This window comes from Mustela nivalis, assembly GCF_964662115.1.
Source record: "Mustela nivalis genome assembly, chromosome: 6".
NCBI classification, from domain to species: Eukaryota; Metazoa; Chordata; class Mammalia; order Carnivora; family Mustelidae; genus Mustela; species Mustela nivalis.
The window spans coordinates 116,225,227-116,239,334 of NC_139025.1; the positions used below are offsets into that span (position 1 = coordinate 116,225,227).

At 57.6% G+C, this 14,108-nt stretch overlaps 1 protein-coding gene across 9 annotated transcripts in view; it reads right to left on the reverse strand.

Annotated features, from left to right (window-relative positions):
* Positions 1-14,108, reverse strand: part of STRA6 (signaling receptor and transporter of retinol STRA6) — a 30,181-nt gene that overhangs the window by 4,044 nt on the left and 12,029 nt on the right. For all 9 annotated transcript variants that reach the window (XM_082735830.1, XM_082735822.1, XM_082735825.1 and 6 more), the window contains 12 exons: positions 13,248-13,314; positions 12,751-12,914; positions 11,500-11,639; positions 10,889-10,912; positions 10,592-10,758; positions 9,167-9,289; positions 6,360-6,427; positions 6,122-6,198; positions 5,803-5,864; positions 4,857-5,019; positions 1,433-1,508; positions 215-348 (listed from right to left, as the gene is read on the reverse strand). In XM_082735830.1, the coding sequence (XP_082591956.1) occupies positions 215-348; positions 1,433-1,508; positions 4,857-5,019; positions 5,803-5,864; positions 6,122-6,198; positions 6,360-6,427; positions 9,167-9,289; positions 10,592-10,758; positions 10,889-10,912; positions 11,500-11,639; positions 12,751-12,914; positions 13,248-13,314 (1,265 nt within the window). The remainder of the gene's footprint in view (positions 1-214; positions 349-1,432; positions 1,509-4,856; positions 5,020-5,802; positions 5,865-6,121; positions 6,199-6,359; positions 6,428-9,166; positions 9,290-10,591; positions 10,759-10,888; positions 10,913-11,499; positions 11,640-12,750; positions 12,915-13,247; positions 13,315-14,108) is intronic.

A 14,108-nucleotide genomic window follows, 5' to 3' on the forward strand; every position in this document is an offset into this window, starting at 1 on the left:
GGCTTCTGCACTACCCCTCCTCCCTGAACCTGAGCAAGCCTCCTGAAGGCAGAGAAGGCAAGGTGGGTCCCTCTTCTTACTCCCACCCCAGAGTTTGCCCCAGCACAGGTGGACACCCAGGGGCAGCCACGACCTGCTGAGTGCTCTCTCCTCCCCAACTGGGGCCAGTTTCTGGGGCCAGCTGAAGCCAGGTGGGGTCACAAGGGGGGCTCACCAAGGCAGGTAAAGGCAGTCTGGTAGGCGCTGAAGCTCATCCAACAGAATATGGCCTGGCGGGAGAGGTGGGGTCCCTGGGGTAGGGGGCCCAGGTCCAGGGCAGCCCCTCGGTGCAGAGCTTGCAGGTTGGCCCTGGTTGGGGATTTGGGGGTGGGGTGGGGAAGAAGGCAGAGATCTCAGGGACCACACATACTCCACAGGTTCCTCCTCTGCTGGAACCCCCTGTCTGCTCACAACATGTGGCCATGGACAGGAAAGCCAAGGACTGTGGGGGCCCTGCAGAGGTTACTAACCCAGACTGGGAAGTCAGGTAGGGCTTCCTGGAGGAGGTGGGATCTGTGTAGCATCTTAAGGGATGAATAAGAGGAAGTTTCAGAGCAAAGCAAGGGGCAAGGCCGAGATCAAGGGAGACAAGTTCAGGCAGAAGGCTCTGACCTGAGCCAAGTCAGAAAAGCAAGGAAATAACAGTAGGAATGGAAAGGACTCACAGATTGGCCACCAGAGCAGGAAGCAAGGTTCCAGGCAGGCAGAGGCCTGGGGGCCTGAGTGCCAGCCAAAGAAGGACCAACCCTGTGGGAAGAGATCCCCGCGCAAAAACCCTGAGGCCCACCCTGACATCGCTCCCCTTCCCACGCACCCTGCGCACAACTAGAACCTTCTCTCCCTCTTCACTTCCAACTCAGCTCTGTCTCGCTCCCCACGAAAGGGCAAACGGGGCTGTTTGGCCTTCAGTGGCCCATCACAGCCCCTTCAACGCCCCAGCCCCGGCCGGTCACCTCCAAAGCCACCCTGGCTTGTGGCAGCCTCGCCCCTCGCTGCTGCTCCTTACACGGTCCCTCCCTCCCATCCATAGCACCCTCCCCCACCCTCAGCTCTTCTTGCCTCTTCTTCCGACCCCAGGTGGAGGGCTGGCTTTCCAGGCTGCCTTCCCCATTAAATCAGTCCACCCAGGTAGTCCCTTCTCAGAGGTCCAAGTCCACACCCCCGCCCTGGTCAGCCGAGCCCTGTAATACTCCCACCAGACAGGAAGGCCCCACCTTCTCCACCCACCACAGGGCCACTGTGGGCGGGGGGCCGGAGGGGGGCATAAGGACAATCTGGTCCGCAGTGACTCTCCCTCAGTCCAGCCCCAGGCCCGGCCTCCACAGGCCTCCTGGCTCAGGGCCCCCGCACCTCTCCCCCACACCTGCACCGGGCATCAGACCCTGCCACTGACCTGTGCGTCACCAGCGAGCGGATCAGCATGAGGGAGGTGAGTGAGAAGGACAGGACCAAGGCCAAGATGTAGCAAACTGGAGGGGGGAGAGGGAGCAAAGTGGGAGGTGGGAGCCCCTGAACTAGCTCCCAGGACGGGTGCCCGGCTGGGAGTTACCCCTGCCACCTCCCCCTGCCTGCCTCGTTCTCAGCTGCCCTATAACTCAACCATCTCAACCCTCCCCTCCTGCCCAGTGACATGGTGGCCGGGGACAGGGAGAGGACAACTGAGATCTGCAGACCTGGTCTCCTCCCTTGTCTGCTGCTCGCATGGCTGTGTGATCCCCAGAGAGAGACGCAATCCAACCTAGCAACCACCTCTGTCTCCTCGCCTTCCTGGCCATAAGGCCTTTCAGGGGCCCCCTTGGTTTTCCAGTCTCAACTTGCTCATGCGGGCTGCCCATCCCCCAGCATGACATGGGCCATAAAACCCCATGGGTTGTGAGTGCACATCAGTGTGCCCTGTGTCCATCAGAAGGAGGGAGGTGACCACTGCTGCCCATCTCCTCTGGCTGGGCCCCTCCTGCCCAACTCCTTCCTGCCCCCATCCCCCCAGCCATGCCCACACTTAAGAATTTGCTCACAATGCACAGGGAGTGGTGAGCAGCCAAGGCAGAAAGGCCCAGCGGGGATTTGAGGCTGCAGCTCGCCTGCCCTCCATCCTCCATCCACATCCCGCCTCAGTCCATTCACTTACAACAACCTCATTAAAGAAGAGGCACTAGGCCCACCAGGAAGCCGAGGCTCAGCGAGAGAGCCTAACCCGCCAGTCACATTGCTGACACGTGAAGGGCTGAGACCTGTGACTACTTCCAAACCGACCCAGACTCAGCCCCGGGTGCCTGCCTCCTGATCTCATCGGTCATGCCATGGGGCAGAGTATCACTGCCTCCCCCCAACCAACGGGGCAGATTAGTCTCCCTCCACCTACAGTTTCTGCTGTCATGCTTACTTCAGCCTTCTGTCAGGTAATTGCCTACTGGATTTTGCAGCACCCTGTCCATTCTCCTTCCCTCCCTTGACAATGAGCCCTCTGCCCCCTGGCCATACCAGCCTTCCCTTCCGGGGTCTAATGTCTCTTTCAGCCCTTAGTCTGGCTAAGCCTACACCACCTCCCAGGCCTTCCCAATGGCCCCAGGGGTGCTGCCGGGGCCGGCGTCCTATGCAGAGACTCAGGAGTGGGTGCAAACCCCCATGGAGTCCCACGTAGCCTGGGTGCCGGAGAGACCCCAGGAGCATCCTAGGCCAATTCAATCAGATTTTCTGTGTGTAGAACCCAGTCCCTGGCTTTTGTAGTTTTGTGTGCAGCCTTAGGGTTAAAGGCCATTGTTGGGGGGTGGGAGGGGCGGCTTTCCAAAGGCGGAGCCTTCATGATTCATTTCAATCAGCAATTGACTGAAATCAACCAACCCACCCGCAGGTCTGGAGGGCCTGCTACAGCAGTTCTCAGAGCTAGGCTGGCATGAGGATCCCCAGGCTGGCTTGTTCCATCATAGGGACAGGGCCCCACCCTCGGCATTTCTGGAGTCCAGCGCAGCTCGAGCCTCTGGATTTTAAAGAGGTTACCAGGGCCTTCTCAGGTGCAGCCAGGGTGGAGAACAATGCTACAGAAGAGAGCACTGGACGTGTGCAGCTCTGCTCAGCCCCGCCTGCCCTTTGGGAGCCCCCCCTCAGCGCCAGGAGGAGGGTGTTCTGGTCATTTCCTGCCAGGCGAGGTGCCCGCCTGCTGAGCCTGCACAGGTGAGAGAACGGGTTAACACAGCGTGGAGGGAGAGCAAGCCCCCTCGGGCCAGCCAGGCTTTTGATCTTCATCCATCTACTTCCTGCTCCTCTCCCTAATTGATTCCAAAATTGGGTCTCACCAAACATTTTATGGGTCTCTGGTACCCATAAAATCTTCCTGCTCTTTGCTTCCTCTGGAACCCTGCTTGGTAGACAGATTTGCCTTCCCACAGGGGATGGAGGGCCTCAAAGACAAGGCTGCCTTTGCAACTTCAACACCTGTTTTGCGGTAGAGAGACTGAAGTCCAGAGAAGTGAGTGACTTGCCCAAGGTCACACAGCTTATAAGTGATGGAGCAGGAGTTTTCATCTAGTTCTAACCTAGTCTGCCCTCTATGAGTGATGCCAGGCTTGTGGTCCAGGTGCCCTGCGGGCAGCCTGAAACAGGCTCTCGGAGTTCAGAAGACATTACTCCTTAAGCCAAGGACTCACCAAGGGCCCCTGGGCCCAGATGTAATCTCAGTTCCAACCGTGGTTTGCTGAGAAGCTTTGGGTATAGCTCTAACCCTCCTGGGCCTCAGTTTTCCTCATCTGTGGACTAGGAGAGTAAACACTGCTCTGTTTGCCACCACCACCCCCCAAACCGAGAAGATCCGAAGCAGAGGCCTTGAGGCTTGGAAACCAGCCTGCGGTGTTAAATGTCGGGGTAAGGGATAGAAGCAAAGCCCAGCATCCCAGACAGGTCGTTTCCTGCCTCTAAGCCTCCATTTCCTGTTCTGGAAGATGAGGTCTGATGATGAGATGAGGCAGACCTAACAGGGCCGGCTGCTGTGAGCAGCCAGCCCACCCTGGATTCGGGCTAAGGTGAGCCATGTGGGCTCCTGCCTGTGGTCCGTCTTGTGGCCAACTTCAAGAAATCTCCCGGGGGCTCCCAAGTCAGCAGAGGCCGCCGGCCCCAGGAATCCTGGCTTTGTCTGAAGGTGGTAGAGAGAGACCCAGCAAGGTGGTCAGGAGGCCGCGTTCCTCCCTTTGCTCCACTCTGCCCTGCTCAATGACCCCAAGCCAATCCTTTCCCCATGGGTCAGGTGTGGACACTTCTCAGCCTCTTCCACAGGGGCCATTGGGAAGGCCTGGGAGGTGGTGTAGACTAAGGGCTGAAAGAGACATCAGACCCCGGAAGGGAAGTCTGGTATGGTCCCCTGGCCAGGGGGCAGAGGGCTCATTGTCAAGGGAGGGAAGGAGAATGGACAGGGATTGGAGGAAGAGGAAGCATCACCACACTCAACCCCACCCACCGGCCATGGCAATTAGCTCAGAATCTGGCCCAGTGTCCCACATCACTACCTCCTTCCTCCTTCTCTCCCCTCAGCGAGATTCAAGGGGCCGTCCCCTCAGCTCTCGAAGCTTTGCTCGTCTCCCAGCTGGGAGAGCAGAGCAAAGACACTGGAGCTGGGGGCGGGGGGGAGACACCACATGGGCTGCGGGCTGCTCAGAGGAATCCTTCAGGTCTCAGAGACCCGGAACCGGAAGCCACAACCACCCCCCTTTGGAAGGGAGGCAGCTGAGACCCAGAGAGAAAGGAAGGGATCTACCCATATCCAGGACGCATGTCCCTTGAAGGTTTGTTCCCACTGGGCACCATCCAAGACTCCTGGGAGGCCTCACCTTCCAGAGCCCACAGGTGATGCTTCACGAGCCCCACCACCTCCTGCCTGTCCTCTGAGAGCACGAGCCCGAAGCCGGCCAGTAGGTAGGAGACGTCTGTGTCGATCCCCGCCCTCACCTTCTGGATGGTGGGTACCACGCCCACCAGCAGCAGCAGGACCACCTGGAAGAGCCCCACAAGGAAGGTGCCAGGGCCTGGCTGTGCTCACACAGGGCCCACATCCCAGATGAAGTGTTTCCTCAGCTCACAGGGAGACTTCAGGGCAGAAACTCCAGCCCCACATGGGCCGTACCCCCATGCCCTGTACCCATCAGTGTTCTTGGCCCCGAAGCTGTGTCTCACCAGCACGTTGCCTAACAGTCCTAACAGACCACAGCTGCGCTTCCAAATGGTACAAATCTCTATCTACACCTCTGCCTACCTATCAGTCCTGTCTTTATTGAAGCTGCAGAATATAAAATTTCCAATTTCCCACATTGGCAAAAGCCAAGTATTTTATAGATGATCTCTATAGCTAGATAGCTAGCTGGGCTAAAGCTAGGCAGACATATCTTGGCTACCTTGAGACCTTAGCTGGAGGAACTTACCTGAGTCAAAGTCACCTCTCTGAGCCTCAGTTTCCCCTATGTGCAAAGTGGAGGAAAATCACACCCACCTCCCAGGATTTGGGCTTTCCGGTTTTCTGGGGGCGGCAATGGAAGGGAGGATTTCTCAAACACGTATTATTTACAAACTACCCAAATCTGCCCAAATCTTCTCCAACTGCTCAGAGAGGAAAGCAATTCTATTTCTTCTATTTCACAGCTGAGCTAATGGGTTCAGAGATGTTGAATAACTTGCCCAGGGTCACACAGGAGGTAAATAACGGAGCAAGGGTTTAGACCCAGGCTTGGCAGTTGGGGGCAGGGATCCAGAGACAAATGGCATGACAGGGCCAGGACCTACCTGGTAGATGGCTGTCCCTGTCAAGGTGGCTGAAAGCACCAGCTTCAGAGGGAGTCGGAATCCTGCAGTCCCCAGAAGGAGGGATGTGGTAAGCCCCAGCCTCCCCTGCCCCCAGGCCTGGGGGCCTCTTCCCTCCCAAAGGGCCCAGGTAACGGGCTAGGTCTTGCAGGACCCCGGACCACCAAAGCCAGTCCAGGGGCTTCCCTTTGTCCCCAGCTGGGGCTGTTCCTCCCGACCAGGTTCTGGGGATGGGAGCTGTTCCATACAAGGCATGGGCAAGGTCACCTGCCATTCTTAACCTCAGCTCCCCACTCCGTACCTCGCTGTGGAGTATAGATGTAGTTTCTGTAACAGATCCAGGCCCAGGATCGGAAGCCCTGCTTGGAGGTGTGGGAGCTGCAGAAAGACAGAGGCAGCCAGGCGCCCTCAGGAGAAACCCCAGCCCTGAGCCCGAGCCCCAGAGTTTGGTTTCTTCCTCACTGTGCCCCACCTGCTCCCCAAACTAGCCTGCCAGCCAGCCCTGCTCACTGGCCCAAAGCGGGTGCCTGGGACCTCACCTACTTCGCAGCTTCTTCCGGCAAAGGAGGGCCCTCAGATATTCCTCACAGTAGTGGCTTGGCAGCCCCTGTGGAGACAGACGGACGAGCAGATGAGACCTGCATGGAACCATCCAGGGGACCCTGGCTCAGGGTGCCACAGTGGGCACATGGGGCTTGAGAAAAACCTCTTGGCTGTGGTGGGGTGCAGAGAAGGGCCAGCCTTGGGGATGAGGTCCATGCCCCACAAAAGCTGCCCTTTCTCCTCCACAACTAGGAGACAAACCATTCTCTTAAGAACACTCCACACTGAGCAGTTCGTCCTAAAGGCTATCTCCCAACTCTCTCCTACTTTACTCAGTCCCATCCGCTCACTGCTTCCCCCCTGGCCTCTGCTGGCTGAGACTGGGGCAAAAGGGAGCCTAGGTTCCATGCACACATCCCCAAGCAGACCACATAGGACGGGGTCGTTCCAGGTCACACACCCCAGGCCTCTCCTGCTACTCGAGCAACAGGTTTTGTCTAAATCACATCACAAGGGTGATGGGATTTGTCTAAACCACCTTCCATGGGGCATCTGGGTGGCTCAGTCATTGAGCATCTATCTTCAGCTTAGGTCATGATCCCAGCGTCCGAGGATGGAGCCCCGCATCTGGCTGCTTGCTCAGCAGGGAGTCTGCTTCTCCCTCTCCCACTCCCCCTGCTTGTGCTCCCTCTCTCACTGTCTCTCTGTCAAATAAATAAATAAAATCTAAAAAACAAACAAAAAAACCCAAACACACATTCCAGGCCATTAATCCCCTGTCAAGTGCAGAGGTCCATGGTAAGATGGGGTGAGCCCCTGCCCCCCTTGGTTGGAGAACACAAGCCTATCACTTGTTTTCATGGTAACTCAACACACACACACACACACACACACACACACACACACACACACCACCAGGGTAGGTGTGGGTCAGCTCAAAGCTTGACTGGGACCTCTGAGGCTTAAACCTCTCTGCTGCAGGGTGGAAGAGGATTTTATCTCCTAGGACTTCTCAGGAGGACAGGCATGCCTGGAGGGAGAGGTGAGGCATCAAAGATCCCTGGAGGAGAGGGAGAGGGCCCCAGGGGGGAGAGATGTGACAGGCACCCTGGGTACCCTGAGGGAGCCGCCCCTCTTCTGAGCCAGCTATAAAAGTGAGGGGACATCAGGCTCCCCCGGAAGAGTGTGACTGTCGGGAGGGTAGCTGCAACTGTCCTTGAGGTCCATGCTGCTCCCCACCCCAGAGTTGGTGGGCCCATGGAGGACCCAGGGTGGCCACTGGAGGACCTGAGCTGGCAGGCCTCTCTCCCCCCATCTCCTTCCCTCCTCGGGGTCCTCTTTGACTTCCGTGCCAGCCCCTCTCCCAAGCTCCAGACCTGCGGTCTAGCTGCCCACCCCAACCCCATGCCCGTGCGTCAGTCCCCATGCACCTGCCCACACCCAGCGCTCATCCCTCAGCAGCTGGACCCCCGGCGGCTCGCTGCTCTGTCCTCTCTGCCACCCTGCGAGCTTGCCTTCACCTTTCCCGACTGAAGAGTGACTGAGCCCCTTGGCATCTGTGTCCTCAGCCTCTTCTGAGGCTGTCCCCCTCCCTTTGAGGGTCTCTGTGAGGTGGTTTTCTTCTTTCTCTCCTACTGAGAAGAGCACTTGACCCTGTCTCTGCCCACACCCGTGGCCTTGGGCGGAGCCCTGGTGCACTTGTCACGTGGCACGGTGACCAGTGACCCGACCATCTGTTGGTGCTCATATCTCCCCAGCCCCTGGGAGCCTCTGGGGGTCAAACACAGGTCTGCAGCTCTGAGTTCGCAGTCCCTCCCTCAGGGCCTGACACTTGGTGGGCACTTAGAAGGCTTCTTAGTAAGATCGCCTTGTCTTGTAAGAATTCTCTCTCATGGGGCTCCTGAGTGGCTCAGTGGGTTAATGCCTCTGCCTTTGGCTCAGGTCATGATCCCAGGGTCTTGGGATCGAGCAGCATCGCATCGGGATTTCTGCTCAGTGGGGAGCCCGCTTCCCTTCCTCTCTGTCTGCCTGCCTCTCTGCCTACTTGTGATGTCACTCTTTGGCAAATAAATAAATAATATCTGAAAAAAAAAAAAAAGTATTCTCTCTCACTATGATTTACCCACTGATCCATCTAAAACTTTGAAATAGCTGCTGAGTATCTACCATGCACCAAGACATGCCCAGTGCTACAAATTACACGTGCACAAAACAGACACAATCCGTCTCTGCCCCTTTACCCCCCCCTCCCTACACCTGCAAGGCCTTCTCCTTATTCTCTTCCTGCTCCATATCCTCCCTGTCCCTCAGGACACCTACTGAAGTCTACCTTCTCCAGGAAGCCCCCCAGCCTGCCTCAGTTCTCCCTGCCCACCCCTTTATCTGACTTTATCCAACCATACCCAGCCTAGAACTGATTCATAATGCGACTGTACCCCGGGAGCTTCCTGGAGCTCGTGGGCATCTGCAGAGCTCTTTGGAGGCACAAGTCTCCTGGCCTATCTCATTTCTCCAACTAGAGCCTCTGTGTTTTGGAAGCAGAGCTCAGACTGCCCTGTCCTCTGATCCATGCCTCCTCTGTTGACTCCCCACTGTGTCTGCTGCTGGGTGCCCCCAGGGATCCCAGGTGCCAGCTAAGGGCCTGGTCCAAAGTTCGGTCCAGGAGGAAGGACTAACCCATCACTTGGTGACTCAGCAAATATTTTCTGAGCACCTGGGCCCACTCACAGGGACCCAACAGCGGTGCAGGGGGTCAGGGTGTCTTGAGTGCTAATAGGAGCCTAGCCCAGCCCTCCCCCTTTACCTCAGAGCCTGCTCCTGCCATGTTCCGGAAACTTCTCACCAGCTGCACCGGGTACCAAAGGCTCAGGAATCCGAGGCCCAGAAGCAGAGGCAAGGAAGCCAGCAGGGCGTAGTACTTGTAGATCTAGACAGACGGACAGAGCCCCCAGACATGCCTACCTTCTACCTTCCTCCCTCAACAGAAGACCAGAATCCATTTCCCTTTCCACTTCACTCCCACCCGGCTGACGGCTGACGGAGGTCTTCTCATGCCCGCCCCCACCCGAGTTACTCAGCACAAACACTCCCACTCCCCTTCTGAGGCCCTGTGGACGTGTTCCCCCCTCTCCCGGGCTCCTGGACTCCTACAGCCCTTAGAGGAACTTATGTAATTCCCTCCTCCCTGTCCCAGGGGGCTGCCGTGGGACCTGAGACCAGGGATACCCATTTGCTATGTTCCTTTGTTCCTGGGCTTTGGGCACAGGCCCCTGAAAACTAGACAAAGGCCTAATTTTGACTGGGTACAGTTGCGACCTGGGCATCAGGGAAGTCCAAGCCTTACCCCCCGGGCACTGAGTCCTTCCTAGGGCTGGGCCCCTTCTGTTTTCACTCAGTTATTTGTTAACTCAATCTGTTTTTACTGACAGCTCAGTATGTGGCCAGTTCTGGGTGGCGAAAAACACCAACCCAGTCCCCCCTCTCAAGAAAACCAACCAATCCTCATCTCTACCCTGGAGGATGGTGTTATCCACTCCATTTACAGGGAGGGAAACTGAGTCTCAGAATGGTGACACGGTTTCCTCAAAGCACTTAGCATCACCTGGCGTCATTTGCTTTATTTATTTATTTTTTGTATCTGCCCTTCTAGAATGGCCACTCTTGGGATGCTAGGGACTTCATCTGTCCTGTTCACAGCTATATTCCACTGCTGGGATGTGTCCCTGGTACAGAATACGCGCTTCCAATATGTTTGTGGAAGGAAGGGAGGGAGGGAGAAGATGGTTCAAACTCAGGTTGTCTGGCCTGAGGCCTGTGCCTCCACCATTCAGGTGCTCCCAGCCAGCAGCCAGTGAAGTTCTAGAATTCTCTTTTCAGCCCTCCAAGACCATCTCCCAACTCAGGGCTCGGCTTCCTCCATCTCCTCCCTCACAGGCCAGCCTGGCCAAGGAAGGCTGTTGAATCAACAATGGAGGGATTGCAGGCTCCCTCTTCCTCCCCCTCAGCCCTTCCCCCTTCCCCGCACCCTCCCAGGCTGGAAGCTCCTGCAAGCAGTCCCAGCGCCCTTGTCTCCTGCTCTTCCACAGAGGGCCTGTGTTCACAGGAGTGGAATTCGGTGCACAGAAGGCAGCGGAGAAGTCTAGCATGTAAATAAGAGGACAGGAGCCACACTGGTTTACGCAGGTCCTTCATGCCCCTCTGCCTCAGGCTGTCGTGAGTCAGCGGTTACCTTGGGTGTCTGAGGACACTCTGCCCTCTGCCAGATCTGGACCCCGAAGTGAGCCCAGGACAGCATGCTGCCGAGCAGGTGTGCGGCTCCATGCCTGACTGTGGCACAGGCGGCCAGAGGGTAGTAGAGGGCAGGGTAATAGAGCAGGGCGAGAGTCTTCCAAGGCCCTGGAAGGCAAGATGGGCTGAGGGAGACGCGTGGTGGAGAGGCAGGTCCCTTCCCTCCTCCCCCTTCTGAGCCCTGCATTCAAATTCAGGTTCTGACAGTCACCAGCATTGGCGATCTCCAGCAAGTTACCTCTTGGAGTCTCCATTTTTCCATCTGTAAAATGGAAATAATAGTGGCATATTTACCCAAGACAAAACAAGAAAGTAGATGCACAGTGCTTAGCACAGTGCTTAGTCAGTTGTCAACAGACTAAGCTACGACTTCCTTATTGTTCCTTCCCCTGACCCCCAGCAGCCTCCCGCGTGAAACGAGCTGCCATCCTCACTGAGCAGAGTCACTGTGAGCATGGGCTGATCACAAGAGGTCATGTTGAGGACAGTGGCCCCTCTTGGTGGCAGCTGTCCTTGTGCGGTCACTTCCTCAAGTCCAGCCCAATTGTCCCTAACCCCTCCTACTTCCTTCCCACCCTCCTTCATTCTCGGAGGCCTGCGCTGTTCTGGGCAGGGGTTGGCACAAGAACAGAAGGTAAAGAGGGCAGTAGGGACCCAGCAGCTGGGACCAACGAAGGGCTGGTTTCGTGCACTGCGGCTAGGAGGTCCACACGATAGCATCTTCTCGGCAGTGGCTCAAGTTGGGGATGGGAGCTCCCTGACTCACTACAGAAGAGCCCGCCCCATGCTCCTGATCCCCAGTCAGCCATCCCACCAACCCAGCCCCAGGGCCTCAGCTGTGCTGGGTACCTTGGCTGGGGGTTGAAGCCAAGGTCAGGAAGGGCAGCGGGTCCTCTGCAGGGAACAGCAAACACAAGGAGCTGAAGAGGACCATGAAGACAGCCGCAGGCACTGTCCAGGTCGTGTCCCCCGCCAGGAAATCCACGGGGCTGGTGCAGAGACAGGGACAGGACAGGAGGAAGCCGCTTGGGCCCTGCACCCCCATTCCCCCATGCCATGTTCCATATGTCAGGGGAGTAGAGATAGAAACTTTCCAGATGGAAACTGGAGGTCCCATCATCCATTTACTCCTCATGTATCAGTGGGGGGCCTCCTGTGCACCAAGCTCTGGGCCCTGTGGTCAAGTGACTCAAGAACTACCCTGTCCCCCACCCCCATACACAGGCACACAGCGGGAACAAGCCCGAGCGGCTCCCTCCGCCCACCCTGGAAGCTCCAGGAAACAGCTGCCTCCACACAAATCAGTCTGTCTGGGCTGGCAAACCTTCAGAGAGCTCGGAGAGTCACAACATCCTTAGGCAACAGCCCCCACTCTGGCCTGGGTGTGGTCTGGGGCAGAGGGCACACAGCGGGCACAGCTGTCCCAGGCATCAGCCCTCTGGGCTCAGGGCAAGCCACTCAGACTTGCTTCTGTCCAGCTTGACCTCATGCCCCGAGGCCAACCGCCTCCTTCTCCACCCTAGGCAAGGCAAACTCTTACCTGGGCCCACCCGTGACAGATGCCCAGGTGAGTTCTCCACCAGACCATCATGGCGGGACTCACTTTGGTGTGTGGCCTGGGCCCGAGGGTCAAGGCTGTCTATACTGGGGCTCCAACTGCCACCTCCCCCAACCCTTTGGTCTCTCCCATATGAGCCTGCCCAGTTCCACCTCAAGGTCATCCCTGTCCCAGGCTCTGGGGTTGTAGGACTGAAGGAGACAGGGAAAGAAAGTCCCAGCCATGGGACTGGGCTGGGATCTGTCCCTCTTAATCTACCATTAACATCAGGGTCTGGGTGAGGCCCTCAAGGGAAACAAAGGTCAAGATGGCATGGGATGGCCATCGCCTGTCCAGACCATGGGCCACTGCAGGAAATGCATCTAGGAGTCAGGCCCTGTTGGGCTGGTGTCTCCTTGGGTCTGGGACCGGAGCAGGTGGGCCTAAGTGGGGCCCTCCCCTTCCCTCTGGGGCTCCTGCCTAAACCTGGAGGTCCAGGTCAGGGTAGTAAGAGCCCCTCAGGGCTGAAAGCAGCACTGAGGCCAGAGCAGACTTCTAGGTACCTAACAAACCCCCACTGGCCCAGAGTGGCCCTATCAGCTGGGCCACCCAAGTGGGGGTGCCCGGGCCTTGGCACCAACTGGAACATTCCAGATCTGCCGAGCCCGCAGCAGGGCCGGGGCCGGCGCACCCTCGTGAGTACAGCCAGCAGCAGCAGCACAAGGATCTGAAAGGAGAGAACAGAGCAGGCCATGGGTGCCCAGGCCTTCCCTAAGGGGCTGAGACTGAGGGCTTGGCCTCCACGCCCAGACACCCCTAGCCCCCAGGGCACAATCACAGGGCATATTGGGGACTGGCCAAGAGAACGGTGACAGAGAGGTTGGACTTTGGGCCGCATCCTGGTTTGGGTCCCCACCCTGGGAAAACTCCCAGAGCTGGGGCTCCTGGGGTCCCCCTTGGCCACCGCAGCAGGGAACACAAGCCCCTTCCAACCCCTGCCCCACCGCCCCACCCAGTCTGGCAATGGGTGGTGAACAGGTCAGCCTCGGGGTAGACTCACCGACAGCACAGCCAGGCAGGCGTGGAGGAGCCCCAACAGCACACTGGGGTGGCAAACAGGCACCACTCTGCAGAGCAAGGCAAGGCTGGATCAGGCTTGTATTGGGAAACCCCTGGGTGTGCAGCCCTTTTGGGCTTCCAGGCTGTTGACCCTGGGGCTCCGCCCACCACCTCCCTCAGCCTCTGATCTCTCCTCTGCAAGCTGGCCCAGCTCAGCCTTCTCAGGCTCATTCCAGGGTTGCAGGCCCCTCGTGTTGCCCCAGCCCCAGGCCAAGCTCTGAGGTTACAGGGTTGAAGGAGACAGGGCCTCCCAGAGGAAGGCATGGGAGAAACAGAGCAAGCCAGCTCAACCCCAACCTGGGGCCCTCTTCTTTCTCACCCATTCTTCCTGGCCTTCAAGGCCACTTCATCCCCCCTCCTCCAGGAAGCCTCTGACTGCTTCAGGCCTCCCAGAACTCTCCTTCTCAGAATTGTGGCTGAGCCTCTCATCTAGGTGGAGCAATCAAGTGTTTGGTCCTAGGCTTTGCCTTGTGGCATTTGATTTAAGTTTAAAAGATGGTTGGCATCTTTTGAGGCAAAGAAGCAGAAAGGGAGCTCCGTGTAGAGGGAGGAACATGAGGACAGGAAGTGACAGGGAGCAGATGGTGCGGGGAGGTCAGGCAAGGCTTTCCGTTTGCCTGCAGGCTCTAGGGCTGTGGGCAGGCCGGGAGCAGGTCACAGCCGGCATGGGAGGCACTAGGGAGCCATGGAGGATGTTGGAGCAGGCTGGTGCTCTGAATTTGGGGAGATTTCTGTGCCCCACTTTCAATAATAACAACAGTAGTAACTAGAATTGACTATGTGCTCTTTGTTCCATGTGTGA